The sequence below is a fragment of the Amphiura filiformis genome, chromosome 18, assembly GCF_039555335.1.
Source record: "Amphiura filiformis chromosome 18, Afil_fr2py, whole genome shotgun sequence".
Taxonomy (NCBI): domain Eukaryota; kingdom Metazoa; phylum Echinodermata; class Ophiuroidea; order Amphilepidida; family Amphiuridae; genus Amphiura; species Amphiura filiformis.
This window is the reverse complement of record NC_092645.1, coordinates 37,354,258-37,378,955: the sequence shown is the minus strand read 5'-3', so window position 1 is coordinate 37,378,955 and position 24,698 is coordinate 37,354,258. Positions and strand designations below refer to the sequence as shown.

The following is a 24,698-nucleotide window of genomic DNA, read 5'->3' as shown; positions in this document are numbered from 1 at the left end:
ATCTTTTGGCTTAATATTTATATATCTATCAAGATAATTTATTTAGCCAAAAGATAAGCTTTATTCCAATACAATCGATGGTGTACAAGTGAAGATATGGGCAATTATGTAACCTAGTCTTAAAACCGCTTGGCCCACTTTTGTCTAAGTGTTACAAAAGTGGCTGAATAAAGTCGAACCATGGACCAGTTGGACGGTGCTCTTATGATAGGTAGTTTTAAACAATGGGGTATTCGAACTGGTGAGAAATGATTACATAATAGAATATCTCTTTGCGTTTTTGAAAGTCACAACTAAGGACTGACATAACAACCTCATTTACTAGACATCGTGGCTGCAGCTCAACAACTTCAACCCCAATCCACGTTGGAAGAGCGTATGTTTATGGTTGTGACATTCGGTAGCACATGGAGTCAAGCAGAAACCATAAGATTGTTTATAGCTCATTTTCCAAACTCATGTCTTCCACCAAGGCATACAATTACATTTACCTATGAGAATTATCTAGAATTTGTTAACAGAAATGCTGGCAATAGTGATCGCCCCAGAACAGCTAGAAGCCCAGCTGAACTTAATTTCAAAATTGTACTTATGGATGCAAAAACTGTTATCAATTTTACCAATGATATCTAAAGGATATGAGAAATTACTTTATTTATAAGCTAATTTGAAAGAAATTTCATGACTTCATTAATAGATTTTAAAGAAATATCATATTATTATTAAGTTCATGTTAATTGTATGAAGAAACACCACTTATAACTCTTTTGTGTCAGTTCTTTGATGTTCAATGCACGATAAGCATATCTACGCGGTTAAAACTTGATATGCGCAAACATGGCAAAAGTGGCCCAACACGTTTTCTGGACAATTTAGTTAATCGGACATAACCAACTAAACGTCTTCTGTTAGCCAAGATATTACTGATTGTATTGCATATAATATTTGTGCCATAACTCTTTTAGTTTTTCCTGAGACGTCAAAATGCATTTATATAAATTTTATTGTTACACGCTGTATTATAGTTTTGTCAGAACATCCGGGGTTTTTTTTCACCTTTTTCAATTGCGACTGCCAAAATGTCCAAATCAGTACTTCATTTCTAATATAACCAGCAGAAATAATCGATATTTCATTAGAGAATGAATTTGGAGAAAACCTTCTGATAATTACAAACACTCGCTGAGCAGCAAGACCTTCCCTCTAAGCTTTTAATCCGATAAGCTGATTATCTATTTGATTTCATGAATTGGAAGACATTCTTTGATGTATTACTGAGCTCAATCACCTGAAATTACTGGAGCGTGAGCCACCCAGGCTGGTGGCTCAGCATAGTATTTTATTAACAGAAGGTTTTCTGCAATTCATTTCCTAATATCTATTGCGGTTTGGAAAATCATCCATCCATGGGTGCATTCGCAAATTGATTTTGACAAAATTGGTAGTCGGAATTGAAAAATGGTGCAAACCAAACCAAAATTTTGACAAAACTATGAATAGTTTTATGTGCTTTAGAAAGTTGGGAAATATCTTTCATTAGCCTGTGAAAATCGACAATCTTACACCAGAAGCCTAAATTTCATACCTAAGTTTAACAACAGGGTTTGAAAAAAAAAAGTATACAGTACCAAGCATTAAAAGTTTTTTCCTGACATTTTACTGAATAAATGAAAATTGTTGCTTTTCATTTGGCCGAGAAAATTAATTTTACAGTGAAAAGGTGTAACTGAAAATGTTGCTCATTTCAAAACCAAATTCGATTTTCATTACCTAACTCAATGTATTATTGAAAAATAACACTCTGATGTTTTGCAAAAGTTCATTCTACAAAATCATATACTTTGAAAACTTGCTTGATTTATTGTTGTTAATGAGTTATGTACATTTTACAAAAGTGCTATTGTTTCAGCCCTCTTTACAACATAATTCAAGACCCACAGGACCTACAAAAGTATATCTGCGATATTTGAATTCTTCTACACACTCGCTATGAAATGATCAATGCAATTTTTGCCAAAGCTCACTACCGTTCGCAAGATGCTGTGAACTACCAAATCGCAACAGTATAAAATAGTTTCTAACCTTAAATGACTGAGTGAGCCTTGTACAACAATATCCATCGGTTTACTAGAGTTCTGAGTGTAAAAGATAATAATAACATCTCTCTCGGTGCCGTGATGCAACTGCCAGCACATCTGACTCCAGATCAGGTGGTTTTGCGTTCAAGTTACATCGGGACCAAAAGCCATATATTTTTTTAGATCGTTATTTCTTATGTAATGTTATCAATTTTTTTATCAATTTTAACTAGAAGGTAATTTGCATTTTCAAAAAACTGTTTCCTTCCGGCTAAATATTTTTCGCCCCGTGAAAAATTGTCAAATTATATGTATATAGCTAGTGTGTGTAAAAGTAATATTTCCCCCGATCTTTCTCCGATAAAATCACCACGAACAATGTAAGCGTAAGTCTTCCAAATTAAGTAGAGTTACATGTAGTTACTAGTTACCAAAGTCTATGTTGCTGCTTGGCCCGGCAATGTTTCCTGGGCAGGCAGTCGAGATTTTATGCCTAATTTATATGAATCATTGAATTTATTGAAAAATTATTAATAGGGAACTATAAAACCGAATTTAAATTGTCGTTCGGGAACTGGCAACACCGACGTTCGCAAATGTAGATTTTTTGATTTGGACATTTAGATGTACATAGAGTGCAGTATTCATCTGTTTTTCAAACTCTTTTATAGAACAAAATAACGGCGCTTTATTACATTTATAATGTGATATTTCAGGACAAAAACACGAAATTAAAATACTTTTTTTACATTTCTGGTGGGCATTAAAATTAGATTGATGATGCTAAATTATGAATAGTGAGTATACGGAGTCTAAAATCTAAATGTCAAACTAAGCTGATTTAATTATTTTAAAATCGATATATTTGCAGGGCTGTTTATCAGTAGCCAGATTGTGATTTTCCAAACGATTAGCGCGGTCAATTCATACGACCGTTCAAAGCTGTTCAATACATGCGTACATATCACCATCGACTGAGATCAATGCTTGTGCTGGCCATAGGAGGCTGATAAATAAGATAACTTAGCGGTCTTGTTGGTGTTAATTCAGCAAGCTTTTGATTTTGACTGTAATCAGTTTTTATATTTGAATATAATGTTCCTTAAAATTGATTGTATTTCAGTGCTTCCCGAATACTATGGTTGCCAAAAAACAAATTCGGTAGATTGAGGAAGCTAGGACACTACATGCATTATCATAACTTTGTATTTAAAACGATACATTTTCGTGGGCGAAATAGTAAAGCAGTACAGAACTGTCAATGTCAACGTCCTCCATTCGTTTGTATTAAAAATGCAAATCGCAATTTCTATTTTTATACGGCCGATCTCAAACGCATTTCAATGGACAATCTGCACGTATATGAACCGCGCGTATGAATGAAGTCAAATTTCCACACCTTTCTGTTGCTTTATAATAATAATTTCTTACGATCAAAATGGATCATATTAATAGTATTTTATTGAAAGTACATATATATACATCTGGAATTGCCAATACTTTATTTGCAAATTATTGCATCATGATGCAGTCATGTCTACAGTAGAATTCATCTCGACCTTTGCAGGACTTAACCCCATTAAAAGCTATTAAACCAAGATAACACTCATTGAAACAGCTCAACTGATTAAATCGGATCTTCTCTGGTTGTGCACAAGTGACTGTTTTCATGTGCGATATCGCAATAAAGCTGGTATTCATAGCTTCAGTTGGGTAACCGATTATAAAGGAAACGAAAGGAAACAATGTTATGTGTGGCTTTGTTCACGAAATCAGACAATGTCGTGCTTTTGTAAACCAGCATTCTTGAAAATGAGCAACATAATGATTTTTGACTTAACACGGTTTAGAAATAATTTCTTCATATTTTTGGTGTTATCTGTCGTTTACATGTCCTTCCTAAAACACAAAAGTACGACCCTCTCCAAACACCTAAATTAGCTAAAAATTTAGGACATGTTACAAAACTTTATTTTCTAGAACCTATTTAGAATAATTTAAATGTAGCTTTTACCGGTTTTTTGTGGCATCCTTCAGAAGTGAGCGGTCCGATACCAATATTTTCGGTCAAATCTCCATTCAAATAACACGGGGAGTTGGCTAGCTATGCCTTGCCCTCACTCATATTTTACAAAAGTACGACCATTTCTGAACATCTAACCTAGCTGTAATTTTAGGTCATGTTAGAGAAATATATTTGCTAGAAGTTTTGGAGAATAAATAAAATATTGGCTGGTTATTTTTCACACAGTGATGTTAACTAGGCGAGTGTCCATTCTCCCAACATACATCATTTGTAGGGGTCACGCGTCAATGGTGAGAGCACTGTGTATTGTGTATAGGAAAACGGACAGTAACTGCAGTATGTAAACATTCCTACATACCTGTCCGCACAATAACATTAAATGTACACGTTGCCATGTTTCCTGCTGCGTCAGAGATGTTATATGCAACAAGAGTCGTGCCAAGATTGAACGTGGTTCCGGAAGTATGCGAGCTAACGGTAGTTAAGTTGGCAAGAGTGACATTGTCGGTAGACATCGGTTCTACCCATGTCGCAACAGCTGAGGTTAACCCTGACGTCACAGTAACTGTAACGTCAGATGGACAGAAGGTTACCGTTGGCGGTGTTGTATCACCTGCGGCTGGAAACACAAAACAAAAACAAACATTTATTAGCTCATTGTATGGTTCCGCCATATGCGAGGTGAGTCTCGATCTGGATGCATAGGCCTACATGAATGGGACTTTAACCAGTCATATAACATTGTGTAAAGTATTTTTTCCTTCCATATATATTGCCAGTTCGAGGCTCTTCTTGTATATATATGGCGGAACCGTGGAATGGGCGAATAGTGGTATGTGTCCAAGTCACAAGACACCTGCACACTTTACAGATTATCGCTGACCCCTATTATAAGAATTCAAGGATATGCAGCTAAAAGGTGCACACCTTAGACATGCTACAATAAACCATCACAGCCAGGTTCAGCATGTTCAGCTATTGAAGTTTCTTACCAGTTACATCGGAACAATTAGTAGTAAGTTCTTTGGGCAGCAGAATTTAAATTTTTATGAGACTACATGAGCCCGATTGAAAACATTTTTCTAAAACTCGCTGCAAAAGTTTCTAACATAATGTGATTTTTAAAAAATGTGTTCATGTTCTGTTCCTGGGGTTCTGTTTTCTTAGACCCCGGCAATCCGGGTACTTATTTTACATGACGCTACACTTACGCTTTTCAACCAACAATAGATCGTGCAGCAGAGCGACTAGTTGAAGCAGAGCTGACTCAAATTTGTTTACATTCTGTTTTGACCTCGAATCAAATTTCTGGGCCGATTTCGGTCAATTAAAGGTTAAATACTTGGCAAAAATTGCATTTTATGTGAAGCTGAACACATGAACATTTAGAGAAGAGTCTTTATTTTTGTTGTTGGCTGGAGGCCCCATATGTCGAGAAGTTATAGAAATGGTAGTATTTTGGCCGAACCACAGAAAACTACAAATTTGACTTCTGAATCGGATTTGTTGTCAACGGAGGTCAACGGCTTGTGACGTCATTCCGAGGTCACCTAAAGGATATTGTTTACTTTCGGCTGTGGTTACCACGATTCACCACGTTGTTCATAACATCTAAACAAATCATAACTCTGACGGTAAATTTTACTGGGGTAATCAGAAAAATACGAACATTCTTTTGATATCAAAATCTCAGTTTTGATGAAGAAAAATGGGGGGAGGGGGAGGCTGTCGATAGTGTCAAACCCCTTTCAGTGTTGACAAAATATTTTGCAAAAGTGCTTGCCAAAAAGTATTTTACAATTTCTTACAATTAAGAAACGTGTTTATGACTTTTATATAAGATATTTAAATATGTTTAAACGAAACGTTACGTTTGAGAAACATTAAAAAAAACCATGTTTGTGTTTGTTCGGATGTTGCAAAAACATGGAATTTCGCTGCACATTATCCTGTTAAAGATTACCCATGACTCACAACCATAATAGTACTGTAACGCAAGTCACGCAACTTCAGTTCTGTGGTGACTGCATGGTATTAGATGTACATGTACTTCAAAAGAGGCATTCCAATTTCCAAAATTATCCCGGTTTACCAGTACGAATCCCGAAGAGCTGATCATGGCTGTAATGGTTATTACATAGGCCCTACACAGCGTCATCATTCCTATATCTTCGTGTCAAAAATTGCCGTGATAGTACGGCGAATCCTCTCGTTTTTCAACAGCTACGCATGGCGATTTTGTTCGAGATTGGCCGAGCGACTCAGGCTAAGCATACCATTTTACACGATATGAGATACCACAGAGTTTCTATTCTACACGTGTTTACGATTTCCCCATATGATATTGCCATTACAAGAAAATTCGATTTGTTGTCAGGTAAAACCCAGGTTTTGTTTTCAATACACTAACTGGAAATTCAATACACTAATTAGCGGCGATTGCTGTTTGCTGTAGATATATTTTACTGCATTTTATCCATAACGATTTTTAAATCGTACGTTAAAAATGTGATATATTTAACTGTTTGAGAATTGTAATCATATAAAAGGAAGCTAAGCTCAGATCCAGGTGCTGTATAGAATATTAAATCACAAGTCTATAATACAATGCACATATCGAGACACTATGCCACTTTCTTTATCTGCGTCAATAATAGAATATTAATTGATTTCAATCGAATTGAATACATTTCTACATTTTGAGTTTGTACTTCACCACTGAGCGATCTAGCGATCGATTTCTAGCCAATCAGATAGGACTCCTTTTCTTGCGTTCGGTGAAATACCAATCGCCCGTCGCTCACCAACGGAGTATTAAGTTGCAGGGAAAAATATTTATAATACACGGTGTCGACCATGTGCCCTATCATGAAGGCTGATTACCTCAAATCTTATTAGATGTACATGTACTTCACCAAAGGCATTCAAATTCAAACCCGTCGCAAGGAGCCGATCCTGGCTGCAATGGTTATTACATATATCCATTACATTGTAGGCTAGTAAGGGTTGTGCGCTTGTACAGTGTAGCGTTCTGAATGATGCTAAAATGGTTTACAAGGTTTCTTGCGCTATAGTTGTCAGCGCCATTCTGTAAACATGGTAAAGAATTATGAAGAAATTGCGATACAAGTCCGTGGCTTTATTATTTTTGTTATTATTATTATTATTATTATTATTATCATTATATTATTATTATTAGTATTATTATTATTATTATTATTATTATTATTATTATTATTATTATTATTATTATTATTATTATTATTATTATTATTTTGTTAGTATTAACGATCGGAAAATTAAAAAGTTGCAAATCAACTAAAAGGCAAGAGAGTTAATTAAATTCAATATAATTAATTAAAAACTTACCAGATATGTCGCAAACCAGATGTTCAATCCGTTTCATTATGTCATGTATGTCGGCATCTTCTGTTATCGAAAATTCGTCATTCATATTGTATCCTCCCATCTCCAGATAGGTACAGTCACACGGAATCTCAGGAGCCAATGTCCAACGTACTTTGTTGTGTCCAATGACGCCTTGTCCAGCATAACAATTCTCTCCGCACAAGAAATTTGGCGAGAATATTACTGACATTGAAAAAAAATGAAACCCTATCAGGATTTGATTTTTGGTGGTTAAAGGTGGCGTTTGTGGCATCTTAGGTTTGGGTTACGGTTAGCGGTAACTGAGAAGGTATGTTAAGGGCTAGCATTAGGATTTGTTAGGGATAGGGTTAGGCTAGAGTTCAGAGTTACAGACATACAAGGTTACAAGGTTACAGACATAATACAGACAGGTGAAGCTTAGGGTTAGGTTTATGGTTTGTATTATGGCTTACGTTATATATAAGTTAGTTGTTGGGTTGAGCGATTGCGATTTGCGTTTAACCAATGAGAAAGCATGCTTTTTGTTGCGTTGGGAATAGCCTGCTACCTTATTGGTCAAACATCGTTCGCTCGTAGATCAGCGATAGAGTATGAAATCATCTTAAGCCTCTGAAACCGAAACTGACCGCTAGTCCTAAGGTTCGCTAATCCGAATAATAAAAAGGGTTCGATATTTCGAAAGTTAGGGTTAGGGTTCAAACGAACTTACATTCTTTTTTTACAGACTAGCGACCCTTAGAAGTCTCTTTGACAAGTGCCCGTCATTTGCACCAAAACGTTCGCTGACGTTGTACTTAGGATGCAATTACGTGATCTCGTATTTGTGTTGTGACAACGTTATTTTTCGGACGTTGATATAACGTTATTATGACGTTGTTATGACGTTGTTTCGACGTCAAGTTTTGAACGTATTATTCAAACGTCCCTATTATGTCCAGTCGAACGTTGTAACAACGTATGAATAATACTTCATAATGACGTTATATCAACGCCCGAAAATCAACGTCGAAAATAACGTTGTCATAACGCGAATTCGAACGAGTTCACAAATTAACGTATTTACAACGCAGATGACAATCTAAGTACAACGTAGATTACTTTTATACGACGTTGTAACAACGTAAAATTGTTGGCTGGGATAGCGGATAAACCTCAGAAACCAGCTCATGCATAGTACAAAATAATGAACATAATAAATTAACATTTCGCAAATACACAAGCTTTACGAATCGAGCTTAGCGAATTATGAGTCCTTTTCATTTTTGCTTAAATTTCTAACAAAGGAAAGATAAACTTACTAAATAGAACAACAATCATTTGATTCTTCATATCGTAGATTGTCCTTACAATGGTAACACAATGATCATATTTTTTATTTTCTTAACCACGATGAATATCCAACCGGGTTACTTCGCCAACGTCAATAGCCACAAATGAAAATGTATTCTTCTTTAAATAACTATACCTTTAATAAGATACTCATTAAAATTTCAACATTTAATAAATAACTTGCCATTAAGTGAGAGCTTTTAATATAAATATCAATAAAAGTCAAATTAGGAGATCATAAAGAAATACAGCCCAATTAATATTTATAATCATGCGCTATTAAGGGATCGGCTAGCAACACATGAGAGCATATCAGACACACCAAATTGCATTCTGAATACGAGGAATGTCCTTCTAATATAAATTATATCAAATAACTATTAATTTGGTAGTTTTGACATTTAACAGTTCTCGAAGTAAACTTTATATCTGGTGATACGTACTTAAACTGTATGTAGCTGTTTGAAAAACCGTCCATCATTTGAAAATTTTGCCCTTTCGTATTGAAAATACAGACTTTTTTCCCAAAACACCCAAAAATTATAATATTTTGACATAAAATTTGTATTATATCGCGAATTTCAAAATATCAAAATTATTTTGATATCAGAAGGACATTCCTCGTATTCAGAACACAATTTGGTATGTATGCTATGCTCTCAGGTCCCGCAAAAATACTGTACAAACATTACTAGCCGATTCCTTAAAGGCATCTTAATCATGGTCAATGTACTTTTTTTGGTATCACTTGATAGAAGCACATACATGAAGCTATTCATTCTGTGTATTTGCACCATTAAACAACAATAATTACGTCGTACTCTTACTTTCATAAATAGCAATAAAAGTCAAAAAGCGACGGTTTTAATATAAATTTTATTTATATAGATATCAATCAAGGTCAAATTAGGAGATCATAAAATTAGTCTAATTCATATTTATAATCATGCCTAATAACAGGCATCTTAATTGCGGTCAACCCTTTTAAATAGCCATTCTCTTGTACTAAAGGTATACTTACTCCCTATTTCAGACAAATACATGACTATTTTTTAATAAAATTTTTTTTTTTAGAAATAAGGGCTAAAAGGCGTTTTTCATATGCTGTGACAATTAAGCCCAAAGACTTGAACAAAAACTTATTTCGAGTTATGTATTCTAATTTTTGGAAATCATATTTTGAGTTGGTATTTGTACCTGCTATTTTGTTTCAAATTGCTTTGCCACTGAGTAGCACGTGTTTTAATAAAGGAGTATTATTTGGAACCGGATTTGCACAAATAAAGGAAAATAAAGAGTCACACGTGTTTATACATAAATCAATCCGTATTATTGTTTGCAACCGGATATGTACAATTCAATTCAAGCAAAGGAAAACAAAAGTTATATTCAATATGTCGATCTTGATTGCGACCATCTGTTGTTATTTTGAGTTTAAGCAATTAACACCAACTTCTAATTGTCTGAAACCAGCATATAATCGGGTGGTACCAACGCTACAAAAGACCAGCATATAGTTTGGGAAGATGTCTCATTTAAAGCCATATTATAACATTTGCTGAGGAGAACGCCCTCAAAATATTTTTAAATTCTGTTTTTTACACGATTGTAATGTAATTTAGTGAATAAAGATACTCTGCAAAAATCAAGACTTTAGGTGCTGTAGTTTTGTCAAAATCCGAGATTTTGAATAAAACGATGGAACCGGCGTTTTATTATTACGGTGGAAATGTTAGTCGAACACGTATGCACAGTACGTACACGGCGTGCGGGATACACACACACACGCAGAGGATCGTACCGTATTACAACCGCGGGAGTAACATCCATGGGCGCTAGTAGTAAATTCCAATTGTATATGCTTTACCTCACTTGTTCGGCTCAAAATTAAAAGGGGACATATCTGACAGTAAAAGCTAACATTTTATGGAATATAAATACTAATCTATTTTTACAGAAATGTTATAATATGGCTTTAAGACAGACCCTCACGATATGCTAATTAGGTTTAAGGGTTACGGGGGTTGGGGTTAGGGTTAGGATAAGGGTTAGGATTATGGTTAGTAGCCCCTGACCCTAATTAACATATCGTGATGGTTTGTCTTAAAGGGCAGGTCTATTGCAAAAACAAGTTTATCTCTATTCGAAGAGAATAATTATTATTACATTACAAGTTGACACTCGTTGCAATATGCACACAAAATCAAGACAAAGGAGACCGATGTGCTCTGTTTACTTAACCATGAACTTTACTTTATTCTACTCCTTCGACTTCCAACTTCAATACTTGCTACCCTTTACTTATCTCATGAACTCTTTCTGCTGACATCTCAATACTTGGTGTGCCCACCATCACTGTCTATCACTGTCTGGATTCGTCGTCGCATGCTCTGAATAGGATGTCTTATCTTTCCTTGGCTTGAATAGGAGCTAAGTGCAACTTTCAAAATCCGACTTGCAGCCTCTCAAGCGCCCATAACTCAACCAAATGATATCGTAGAGCAACAAAAGAGGTATCAAAATGCGCAGGAGAAAGCTGCGCTTTATATACATTAAATAAGTTTTTGCTATATATTTAAGTTCCCGATATATCTGACTATCTATAATCGTTTCGATACTTTCTGGGTTGAGTTTATAACACTCATTGACTTCAAGAAAGCCTTTGATTCAATCTGCAGGAAGATGATGTTTTCTGTTTTGCGGCACTATGGTATCCCAGAGAGCATCGTAAAGGCAATACGTGTACTGTATATTAATTCGCAAAGTGCCGTATTGGTAGATGGCAACATCTCGGATCCTTTCCTAGTGACTACTGGAGTATTGCAGGGGGTGTTCTAGCCCCATTCCTATTCATTGTTCTCATCGACTATTTGATGAAGATGGCTACCGAGGAGACTGACAGTGGTGTTGAAACACACCTGCGTCGCTCCAGGCGTTATCTTGCCAAGGTTTTGAACTCGACTTGGATTTCGCTGATGATATTGCCTTACTTGAATCTTCCATCCCGCGGGCACAGGCACAGCTGACCAGAACAGCGGCTGCAGCAGAAAGCCTGGGTCTCATCATCAGTGTTTCCAAAACAGAGTACACGACCATCAACTGCAATCCTCAGCCACCACTCCAATTATACGGAGAACCCATCAATTATGTCACCGAATTTAAATATCTTGGTTCCATGATGGGCTCTAGCACCAGTGACCTCTCCCGACGGAAGGCACTTGCTTGGTATGCATTTTGGAAACTGGAGCATCTGTGGAGAAGCAATCACTGTTGGAACAAAAGTCAAGCTTTTTCACACCACTTGCGTTACAGTATTGCTCTATGGCTGCGAGGCCTGGGTGATATCTACTGACATGGAAAATAACGCTTTTGGTACATCATGTTACAGGATAATGCTGAACATCAAGCGCACTGAATTTTAGTAATGAAAGTGTCTATACCATCACCAAACACTGTGCCTCTTATCAACTCTGTCAGATTACGACAACTACGATTCCTGGGACATATCCTGAGGATGCAGGAAGATGAACCATGCAGATGATATGCTCTCTACACCCCATTACATGGTAAAAGAAGACCTGGAAGGCAAAGAACATCCTACTTGTCTTATGTGCAAAAAACTGTTGGGGGATTTCGACAACTTTCTACTGCCAGATGCATGGAGAAACTTTGTAGTCGCCTGCTTGGCAGCCGAATGAATTTGGTAAATAGTATTTGGTAAATGACACCACAAATTTACTACTAAATGCAAAAACTTTGTTTTAAAAGACCTATGCCTTAACCACTTGGCCACGGGAGCTTCGTGATCAGGCTGGTTGAAATTCGAACCTGTAAGTGGTCACTTAAACTTCCAGCCTAGTCACAAAGTTCTCGTGGCCAAGTGGTTAAGGCACAGGTCTTGTAAACCTGATGTCCTGGGTTCGATTCCCGGGCGTGACCAGTTTTTCTACTTGTCTCTTTTATTATTTACGACGGCGAACCTGGTGAAAAATTGTTTATTTATATAATTCCCGTCGATCATGCCACTTTTTTTTCCATTATATTTCCTTTACAGGGAGGATGGCAATTTTTCTCGCATTTACAGCCCTAGCTACAATTAGTCCAGGAGCAAGATCCCACAGGGGGCCTAAATAAGGACTTGGTTCATCCCCCACTACATACAAGGTTTGACACCATAGGTAGTTAATATGGACCCTCTAGATCACTGCTAGATAGGTAGTGGACTCAAATTGTGGTATCACTTTTTTTTTACAGGTCATTTTATGTATGGACGTATAATCGCATAAATTCACCAAAAATAGGACAAAATTAAGGGGTAGGGGAAATATAAACTCCAAGAACTTAATTTTTACTCATAATAATGAATTTATTTTGGTATGAATATGTAGCTAATTGATTGTTCCAACTGCCTAGTATTATTTGAAAGCAAACCTGGGTTTCATTTGATCATGATTTGAAGTGGCCAGTCTATACACTAGTGGAAAATCAGATTTTTCACAACAATGCGTAGGGTGGGTGTTTTTGTGACATTGGCTTCAAATTTTACTATTGTGCCAATTTCTATTTTCAAAATTAATTAAGTTTCCATTTTTTAATTTTGTTTTTAATATCAAGCATATCCAGGCAAACTTTGATGTTCTGGTTCAAATATTTATGTAAGTGCATGTTTGCTTGCATGTTGGTTTGTGTTGTGTGGGTTTGGGGTAGGTGGGGTTGGGTATGTGGGGGTGGGTACGGGGTGTGTATAGGGTTCAGTGTTGGGGTGTTTTACATGTCTTAATATGTCACTCGGCTGAACTATATAAGTTCTATTAACAAAATTTGTTTGGTAAGTTGCCATTCATGTACTATTTTGAATATTTATATGTATGGGGTGAGACCAACCACTGTTTGTCAGGAAAATAGACTGAAAATGTAAAAAATAGTTACTTTTCCACATGTAGCAGCGTGTGTAACAATATTAAGGGGTAGGGGAAATATAAACCATCATAACTCAACTCCAACTCATGATAATGAATTCATTTTGGAATTAATATATAGCTAATTGATTGTTCAAACGTGTTAGTATTATTTTAAAGCAAAGCAAACATTAATTGTCAGGTAGATAGCCATAAAATGTGAGAAAAGGTTACTTTTCTATGTACAACCATGTCAAATACGGCATTATTAAGGGTAGGGGAAATAAAAACCACCATAACTCAACCCTTACTCATAATAATGAATTCATTTTGGTATCAACATGTAGCTAATTGATTGCTCTAACTTTCCAGTATAATTTTTAACAGAAAAACCATAAGATAGACATAAAATATGATAAAAATGTTAATTTTCCCATGTGTAACAGCGTAAAATTTGACAATATTAAAGGTTAGGGGACGTACAAACCAACGTAACTCGACATTTACTCATTATAATTCATTCATGTTGGCATTAATATATAGCTATTTGGTTGTTGTAATCTTTTAAAGCAAAATAACCATTAATTGTTAGCTGGAAAGACATAAAATGTTAAAAAATGTCGATTTTTCATGTGTAGTACCGTAAAATATGACAATATTAAGGTGTAGGGGACATTCAAATCACCAAAACTCAAGTTTTACTGATGAAAATGGATTCATTTTGGTATCAATATGTAGCTATTTGATAGTTCTAACTTTCTAGTATTATTTTAAAAGCAATTAAGCCATTAGTTGTCCGGTAGATAGACATAAAATGTATGAAAATGTTAATATTCAATGTCTAACAGCGTAAAATATGACAATATTAAGGGGTAAGGGGACATACATATCACCCAAACTCAAGTTTTACTGATGGAAATGAATTCATTTTGGTATCAATATGTAGCTATTTGATTGTTCTCATTTTCTGGCATTATTTTAAAAGCAATTAAACCATTAGTTGTCAGGTAGTTAAACATAAAATATGAGAAAAATGTTGATATTTCATGTCTAACAGCGTAAAATATGACAATATTAAGGGGTAGGGGACATACAAATCACCAAAACTCAAGTTTTAATGATGAAAATGAATTCATTTTGGTATCAATATGTAGCTATTTGATAGTTCTAACCTTCTAGTATTATTTTAAAAGCAATTAAGCCATTAGTTGTCCGGTAGTTAAACATACAATATGAGAAAATGTTGATATTCCATGTCTAACAGCGTAAAATATGACAATATTAAGGGTAGGGGACATACAAATCACCAAAACTCAAGTTTTACTGATGAAAATGAATTCATTTTGGTATCAATATGTAGCTATTTGATAGTTCTAACCTTCTAGTATTATTTTAAAAGCAATTAAGCCATTAGTTGTCCGGTAGATAGACATAAAATGTATGAAAATGTTAATATTCAATGTCTAACAGCGTAACATATGACAATTGTAAGGGGTAGGGGATATACAAATCACCAAAACTCAAGTTTTAATGATGAAAATGAATTCATTTTGGTATCAATATGTAGCTATTTGATAGTTCTAACCTTCTAGTATTATTTTAAAAGCAATTAAGCCATTATTTGTCCGGTAGTTAAACATACAATATGAGAAAAATGTTGATATTCCATGTCTAACAGCGTAAAATATGACAATATTAAGGGGTAGGGGACATACAAATCACCAAAACTCAAGTTTTACTGATGAAAATGAATTCATTTTGGTATCAATATGTAGCTATTTGATAGTTCGAACTTTCTAGTATTATTTTAAAAGCAATTAAGTCATTAGTTGTCTGGTATAATAGACATAAAATGTATGAAAATGTTAATATTCAATGTCTAACAGCGTAAAATATGACAATATTAAGGGGTAAGGGGACATACAAATCACCCAAACTCAAGTTTTACTGATGAAAATGAATTCATTTTGGTATCAATATGTAGCTATTTGATAGTTCTAACTTTCTAGTATTATTTTAAAAGCAATTAAGTCATTAGTTGTCTGGTAGATAGACATAAAATGTATGAAAATGTTAATATTCAATGTCTAACAGCGTAAAATATGACAATATTAAGGGGTAAGGGACATACAAATCACCAAAACACAAGTTTCACTGACGAAAATGAATTCCATTTTGGTATCAATATGTAGCTATTTGATTGTTCTCATTTTCTGGCATTATTTTAAAAGCAATTAAGTTTCCCACGAGGGGTTGAAGGTCATAATGGGGCCAATACTAAAAAATTATCCTATCATGTTGTAATGTTGTAATCTCAAATTGTTCCTCTCATCGCTAAGAATTTAAAAAAAGACAATTGTCATAGTTCTACGAAGCTTAGTTCAGGGGTTATAGTTAACGTCGAATATATCAAAAATATCATAAATAAAGGTCATATTTTAAAAATGGTCCAATTGTACCAATTAACGTAAGAAACCTCAATCGTATACTACATTCAAATTTTGGTGCAACGATTTGTATTCCTGTGTTCCCCTTCACAGTTAATGCAGCCAAAGTTGAGTTATGGTAATATTTCCCCTAACCTTAATATTACCATATTTGACACTGTTACACATGGAAGTTTTTTCTCACATTTCCTTTGTATCTACATAACAACTAATGATACTAGAACGTTAGATGAACATCATGCAGTTATTGTTAACTACATGTATGCACACAACACAGGGGCACTCACAATAGGCAATTGAACCCTACTGGTAGCGCTGTATCGTGGCTATTGGGGATGAACTAGTTAGTATCATATATCAAAAAGTATAAAAGCTATGGTTTTAGTACTTTCTCTCTGTTTCAATTACTTATTCTTTTCCAAATATCTGAATCTTCAATCCGGTACAAGCTTTAATAACGGGGGAACATACATTTTTATTAAAAAGAAATCCTATCATCTATCCAAACTCGCCGTGTTATTCCAATGCACATTTTACTTCACCGGGCAGCCATTTTTTTATTGTATTTTGAAGATTGGCGTCATAAAACCGTCATAGGTACAAATTTAGTACTTTCTGTCAATCAATTATGGCTTATTCTCTACATGTCAATCTTTAAATAATTGGCATAGTCCTTATAATAACGGTACTCCGCCTTGATGAGTAAATGACAGCAAACAGCTGCAAACCAGTGAAAAATATCCCAAAACTTGGTCAGTGGGGCCCCGTTCGTACATGTCAATAGAGTCGTTATCGATTGGATTAGTCGTCCGTAGCGGACAATTCGGTCGCTCATTGGATCAATATTATCAGGTGGTAATAAATTTGCATTGGACAATAGATTACTATATAATGGTTTAGTACTGCATATATCGGTTTAATCTTCAATAAGCGGGTTTATGGCTGGAAAGGTCACGGTGAATTCGCCGTGGACGTAAGTGCACTATGATTCATTATCACGAGTAAAAGTTGAGTTATGGGAGTTTATATTTCCCCTACCCCTTGATATTGTCATATTGTCATATTTAGGGACCGTTCACAAACACTTGTAAGGGGGGCTGATGCAAAAAGGGGGTCTGAAAATTTTTGGCCCTCCTAGGGGAGGGGGGGGGGCTGAAAAAAATGACCAAAAGTTTTCCTGGAAAAATTGAGTTTATATGATTTTCTATGGGGTTGACCCATAATTTTCATGTCAAAAAGGGGGCCTAAAATGTTTGAGGTCTGTAAAGGGGGGCCGAAGAAATTTTGCGATGACATTTTTTGTATCAGGCCCTCCCCCTTACAAGTGTTTGGTGAACGGTCCCTTCTGACAGTTTCTGTGTATCTACCTGACAACTAATGATCGCTTTGTGTATAGAAAGTTAGAACAGCCAATCAGATACATTTTGATACCAAGATGAATTCATTTTCATGAGTAAAAGTTGAGTTATGGCAGTTATAAATTTCCCCTACCCCTTAATATTGTCATTTTACGCTGTTAGACATAGAAATTTTACCTTTTCCTCACAGTTTCTGTATATCTGCCTGACAAATAATGGTCGCTTTGCTTTATATTAATACTAGAAAGTTAGAACAACCAATTAGATACATTTTGATACCAAGATGAATTCATTCTCATGAGTAAATGTTGAGTTAGGGCAGTTTATATGTCCTCTACCCCTTTATATTGTCATATTTAAGCTGTTAGACATAGAATATTTACCTTTTCCTCACAGTTACTGTGTATCTACCTGACATCTAATAATGATCGCTTTGCTGTGAAATAATACTAGAAAGTTAGAACAATCACTTAAATACATTTTGATACCAAGATGAAATCATTTTCATGAGTAAAAGTTGAGTTGTGGCAGTTTATATTTCCCCTACCCCTTAATATTGTCATATTTATTTATGCTCTTAGACATAGAATAGTTACCTTTTCCTCACAAATACTGTGTATCTACCTGGTAAATAATGGTCGCTTTGCTTTAAAATAATACTAGAAAGTTAGAACAATCACTTAGATACATTTTGATACCAAGATGAATTCATTTTCATGAGTAAAAGTTGAGTTATGGCAGTTACAAATTTCCCCTACCCCTTAATATTGTCATTTTACGCTGTTAGACATAGAAAATTTACCTTTTCCTCACAGTTTCTGTATATCTGCCTGACAAATCATGGTCGCTTTGCTTTAAAATAATACTAGAAAGCTAGACCAATAACTTGGATATATTTTGATACCAAGATGGATTCAATTTCATGAGTAAAAGTTGAGTTATGACAGTTTACATTTCCCCTACCCCGTAATAGTGTCATCTTCACGCTGTTAGACATAGAAAAGTTACCTTTTCCTCACAGTTTCTGTATATCTGTCTGACAACTAATGGTTGCTTTGTTTTAAAATGATACTAGAAAGTTAGAAAAATCAATTAGATACATTTTGATACCAAGATGAATTCATTTTCATGAGTAAAAGTTGAGTTATGGCAGTTTATATTTCCCCTACCCCTTAATATTGTCATATTTACGCTGTTAGACATAGAAAACGTACCCTTTTCTCACAGTTTCTGTGTATCTTCCTGACAACTAATGGTCGCTTTGCTTTAAAATAATACTAAAAAGTTAGAACAATCAATTAGATATACATTTTGAATTGAATTGAATAGAATTAATACCAAGATGAAGTCAATATCATGAGTAAAATATTGAGTTCTTATGATTTATTTTCCCCTACCCCTTAATATTTTTTCTATGTTATGGTGATATACGAGGGAAATCAACATCAGTTTTTGTTGGGTTTTTTGGTTTTTTTAAACATTTTTTGTCTTTTTCCCAGTGGTTACTCACGTCCTACACATAAATATTCAAAATATTACATCAATGGAAACTTAAAGGATTTTGTAAATGGCAGTTGGTGCAGTGTAGTGACATATTCATGTACACACACATTCATCCCCTCACCCCCACACATACCCTATGTACACCCAGCACCCCACACACAACACGTCCCACAGACACCCTGACGAACTCATATATATTACAATGATTGGAACTGTTACAATAATGTTTCCCTTGATATGCTTAACATTAAAAACAAAATAAAACATTAAAATTTAAATTAAAAATTAAAAATGTAAACTGACTCAATTTTGAAAATATAAAGTGGTATAGTTGTGAGATTTGAGGCCAATGTCAAACTTTACACATATGGTTTTAAAAATCAGATTACCACTCATTTATGGACTATATACTTCCAAATATGCTCAAATGAAACCTGTTTTTGTTTAATGAATTCAAAATCACGAGTAAAAATTGAGTTTTTGGAGTTTATATCTCCCTACCCTTAATTTTGTCCTATTTTTTTGTGATTTTATGCGATTATACGTCCATACATAAAATGACCTGTAAAAAAAAAGTGATACCACAATTTGAGTCCACTACCTACCTATCTAGAGGGTCCATACTTACTATCTATGGTGTCAAACCTTGTATGTAGTGGGGGATGAACGAAGTCGTTTTTTTGAGGTTGCTGCTCCTGTACTAAATGGGCTATTTGCGGGGTGAAGATAAGTTTAAGTGACCGCTTATAGGTTCGAATTTCAACCAGCCTAATCACGAATCTCCGTGGCCAAGTGGTTAAGGAACATGTCTTGTAAACCTGAGGTCCTGGGTTCGATTCCCGGGCGGGATTACTTTGTCTGCTTGTCTCCATTATTATTTATTATTTGCGACTACGAACCTTGTTAAAAATTGTTTATTTGAAAATTGACCTTCGACCCTTTTTGGCACATAACTCCACAACCACAGGTTATACACGCACAAATTTTATATTTTTGTCTTACGACCAGACGGATAATTTGATATGCTAATGAGTGAAATCGGAGCATGTTTAATTTTTGACCCCTGTATAACCCTATGGGATCATTTCTGGGGGTATTTTGAGGGTCATAGACTAGACTAGACTGATGCTACTGTAGCTAAACTTAACAGATGTTGTTAACGCCTGCCTTGGCTGTAACATGTGCCACCAGAACAAGCGGTCAATATATTACAATAAAAGAAAATACGCTTGATAATAGAAAACATGTCATATTTTATATTGTTAGCTTTGGTAAGTCAACAATAACAGATCAAGTAGGATCCGGCTAACTGGGCTGTTCCATTTTAATTATATATGCCCCCACACAGGAAGTGCAATTTTCAAATGGAGCATTTAAAATTCACACTCCCTGTGTGTGAGATTAAGGTCATGTCTTCCATAGGGGTGTATGATTCCAACTGGAATATCTCAATGCTTGATAACATGTCATATTTTTATTGTTAGCCATGAAAAGCCAACAATTACAGATAATTAGGATCCGGCTCAAATAATAACAGTTGCCAAAAAAGTGCCTCACAATACTGCTTGGGGAGCTAGCGGATTGTCGTTGACTGATACATGCTAAGGTAAGAGTCGTTTTTCCTCTTAGGCTTCACGTTGTTCGTGATTGTTTGAGAATTACACTACAAATTTGCATGTGTGTGGGGGTGTGTTTTGTTTTGTTTGACTGTTTGTTTGTTTGTTTGTTTGGTTTTTGTTGTTGTGTTTTAATTATTCTTTAGGGTGTTTTTGTTTTTTGTTGTTGTTTAAGCAGCCAGCCAAAAACTGCTTTTGTTGCAAACCCCCATATAGCAGTGAATTTTTTTTTATGAGTGTTCTCAAAATTGGGCAAGTGGATGTGGATGATTTTGCGAAGTAACTAAATAAATAGCTGTGATGGGTTATTTTTTCTATCACTAAAACGTTGTCTTGAGACCTTGACAGGTCTCGATCTCAAGAAGGAAGGTAAGATCACCGAATTGAAGTATAAACAGCTCTATCCTACGGCCGAAAATGTACCCAGATTATATTGTACGCCAAAAATCCATAAGCTTAACACCCCATTGCGTCCAATCGTAGACTATACAGCAACAATCGAGTATAGCACATCGAAATGGCTCGCTGATATTTTAGGTGCATTGGTTGGTAACACTCAACATCATGTCAAGAATTGCAAACAATTATTATTGTCTGAAGATCTCGCTAAAGTGGTTATAGATGAAGAAGACATTCATTCTCAACTCGCATGACGTAGTTAATTCGACCAAGTATTAGATATTGTTCAAAGCAGACTTGAGAATGAAAATATACTGCGTGTTTACAACAGAGAGACAGGGTTGCTAACCAGTAAGGATGTGATAGAACTTCTAGAGTTCATACTAACTACCACATATTTTATCTTTAGAGGTAAGATTTACCGCCAGCTTTTTGGTACTGCGATGGGCAGCCCTGTATCACCGATTGCTGCCAATATATTCATGGAGGCTCTGGAACAGCAGGCAATTGCTACGGCACCCCTAGATTGTAGACCTAAGCTATGATTGCGTTATGTGGATGACGTGTTGGAAGTTATAAACAAAGACAGTTCTAGCGTCTTACCGATCATATCAACCGGAGGAAAATCTTCCTAGGCCCTCAACCTATTTATTTGTTGTTATTTCTACTTACAAGGCTTGTATTTTAATAATAATAATAATAATATTTATTTCTTATATAGCCCATTACATACAAAATCTCAATGCGCTTTACAAAATATTAAAAACACCAAAACTACAAAGATTAATTGCACAAATACATTTCAACTATATCAAAAATATACAACTGATACCCAGATAAAACTCAGAACCAGCTGAGATGAGACTAGGTTAAAAGGTAAACAAATTTAAAAGTTTAAGAAACATCACTAAATGCATTGGTAAAAAGGTGAGTTTTTAAAATACTCTTGAAATGATTGATGGAATCTGCAGATCTGAGTTGTATAGGCAAGTTGTTCCACAAGACTGGAGCTGAATTACAAAAAGCTCTCTCACCATAAAACTTTGTATTGCACTTTGGGACACTCAACAACTTTTGTGTAGTGGAACGTAGTGAACGGGTGGGTTGATATGTATTAACCAATTCTTTTATATACAATGGGGCTAGATCATGCAAGGCCTTGAAAGTAATCAGGAGCACCTTGTACACGATACGCTGTTCAATCGGAAGCCAGTGGAGATCGTATAAAACTGGCTTCATGTGGTCACGATATTTTGCACGAGAGACTAGACGTGCAGCAGAATTCTGGATGCGCTGCAATTTGGCAATCTCATATTTTGGCAGGCCAAACAGAAGACTGTTGCAGCAGTCTAGTCTGGAAGTGACGAATGCGTGTACAAGGCGCTCAGTTGATTTACTATCAAGATACTTGCAGATCTTACCAATCTTGTAGATAGCAAAAGAGGCTGATCTTGTTAAAGCTTTTACATGCTTTTTCATGTTAAGTGCACTATCAATCACAACACCAAGATCTCGGGCTGAGGTCGATGGATCTATTATAGCATTACCAATGGTAAGTGGTGGTAGTGGCAGGTTCTTGACAAATTGAGATGACAGATGAATAACCTCAGTTTTTGTATCATTCAGCATTAGCTTATTGGTAACTGCCCATGCCTTAATATCTGAAACACACCGTTCAATTATATCAATACTCTCACTACGCTTGGATGGATCAAGAACTATATACAACTGTGTGTCATCAGCATAAATCATATGACTCAACCCATAGGATGAAATGATGTCACCTAGTGGGGCAGTATACATGGTAAATATGAGTGGACCCAATACGGATCCCTGAGGTACGCCCTCATGAAGAAAGAATTCATCAGAGGTGACACCTCAAACATCAATGCACTGAGAACGGCCCTTCAGATAGGATGACATATATTTCAACGCAGTGCCTTCAATACCATAGAGTTGACGCAGTCGATGCAGCAAGATGTCGTGATCAATCAAATCGAACGCAGCCGAAAAATCAAGTAAAATGAGAGCGGCTTCCTGACGCTGATCAACTGCACAAAGCAGGTCATTCTGCACGCGCAACAGAGCCGTTTCAGTGTTGTGATATTTGCGGTATGCTGACTGCATTGGAGCATGCAAATTGTTTTCATCAAGATATGAATTCAACTGAGAAGCAGCAACTTTTTTAATTGTCTTGAACATGAATTTAAGATTTGATATAGGTCTATAATTATTTAGTTCTTCTGAAGCTAGACCGGATTTCTTGAGCAGTGGAACAACTCTCGCGACTTTGAGTTCTTGTGGCATTTCGCCTGAAATAAGCGACATATTGACCACGTGAGTGATACTTGGAAGAAGGGACTCCAAGCAGTCTTTCAGCAGCGATGATGGGATCGGGTCCAAAGGACACGATTTGATTACCGAGCTTGATATGATGCTACCAACATCCTCCTCAGTTACAGCTCTAAATGAGGTGAACTCACTAACACATTGGTCGCGTATTTCAGCAGAAATGTTGAGCGAGTCCGAGTTGTCAAGTGCACTCCTGAGATTCTTGATCTTGTTTTGGAAGAATGTTCCAAATTTGTTGGCCAGCTTTTTTGCGTCATCATGTGGTGGTAAAATTGGCGCAGAAGTAGGACGCGTCATGTCGTTGACAAGTCGAAATAATTGCCGATCATCACATTCGGAGATCTTGTTACGATGGTGATCGCGCTTCGCTTGTTCTAGTTGTCGGGTGTAAGCTTTGCAGCTCTCAATAAATACTTCACGATCACATTCTAGTTTGGTTTTCAACCATCTGCGTTCATGACGACGTTTTTCTTGCTTTGCGGAGCGAAGATTCTCGTCATACCACGGTGCGTTAGGTCGTAGTACCATTGACTTCGATTTCAATGGCGCATGTTTATTCAACAAATCTCCAAGCGTCTTTTCATAATTTAAAACAAGGCTGGAAAGATCATCAGCTGGATCTGTAGACAGAGGAGAGTTTCGGATATCATTCTGAAACTTCAAAATGTCTATCTTCCTTAATTCACGAAATTTCACAACTTGCTTCACCGATCGCGGACGTGAAATGTCAATATCACACTTGACTGCGTAATAACGAGGGGGTACATCACGGACTACCTCAATGTTGGAAACCACGTCTTCCGCTTTCCTGGTGATAATAACGTCAAGTGTATGCCCATCACAGTGTGTCGGCTCTGTGACAAGCTGTTCAAAATCAGCAGAGTCGAGCAAGTCTTTCATGATGTTTGCATTTCTGTCATCACTGACGTCGAAATGAAAATTCATATCACCAACCATCACTACCCTTGACGGTTCAATTGTCATCAACTCCAAGAGCGAAGAAAAATCGTTGAAAAACATGTTCGGTGTAAGTTTATTTACTTTCGAAGGTGGTGGTCGATAGATAATCAGAAATCTCAATGGCGGCGAAACTTGACCGGTGTTGGTTATGAAGAAGTCCATATATTCAAAGGATGGATAATGACTCACTTGATTTTCTTTTACATCAAGTCCTTTATGAGCCAGAAGACAAATATTCCACCGCCTCGACTGCCCTTACGGGGCAGGTGATGAACTTGAAAGTGAGGCAGAGAATTTTGGAGATCAGCAATTGGATGATCATCACGATGATCACCATTTAAC

The 24,698-nt window shown here is 35.9% G+C and overlaps 1 protein-coding gene and 1 non-coding gene across 2 annotated transcripts; one reads left to right on the top strand and one right to left on the bottom strand.

Moving 5' to 3' along the window:
- The first annotated feature begins 12,689 nt into the window (after positions 1-12,689).
- Trnat-ugu (transfer RNA threonine (anticodon UGU)) lies at positions 12,690-12,763 on the top strand. The gene has a single exon. It is a non-coding gene; the product is annotated as a tRNA-Thr (tRNA).
- Positions 12,764-22,922: 10,159 nt separating this feature from the next.
- On the bottom strand, positions 22,923-24,353 carry LOC140139124 (uncharacterized). Its single transcript, XM_072160906.1, has one exon. The coding sequence runs from the start codon at positions 24,351-24,353 to the stop codon at positions 22,923-22,925; it is 1,431 nt and encodes a 476-aa protein (XP_072017007.1).
- Between the last annotated feature and the right edge of the window lie 345 nt (positions 24,354-24,698).

What these genes read in the sequence shown, in the direction of transcription:
- LOC140139124 (XM_072160906.1), bottom strand. Translation starts at nt 24,353, where the DNA reads ATGGTTGGTGATATGAATTTTCATTTCGACGTCAGTGATGACAGAAAT.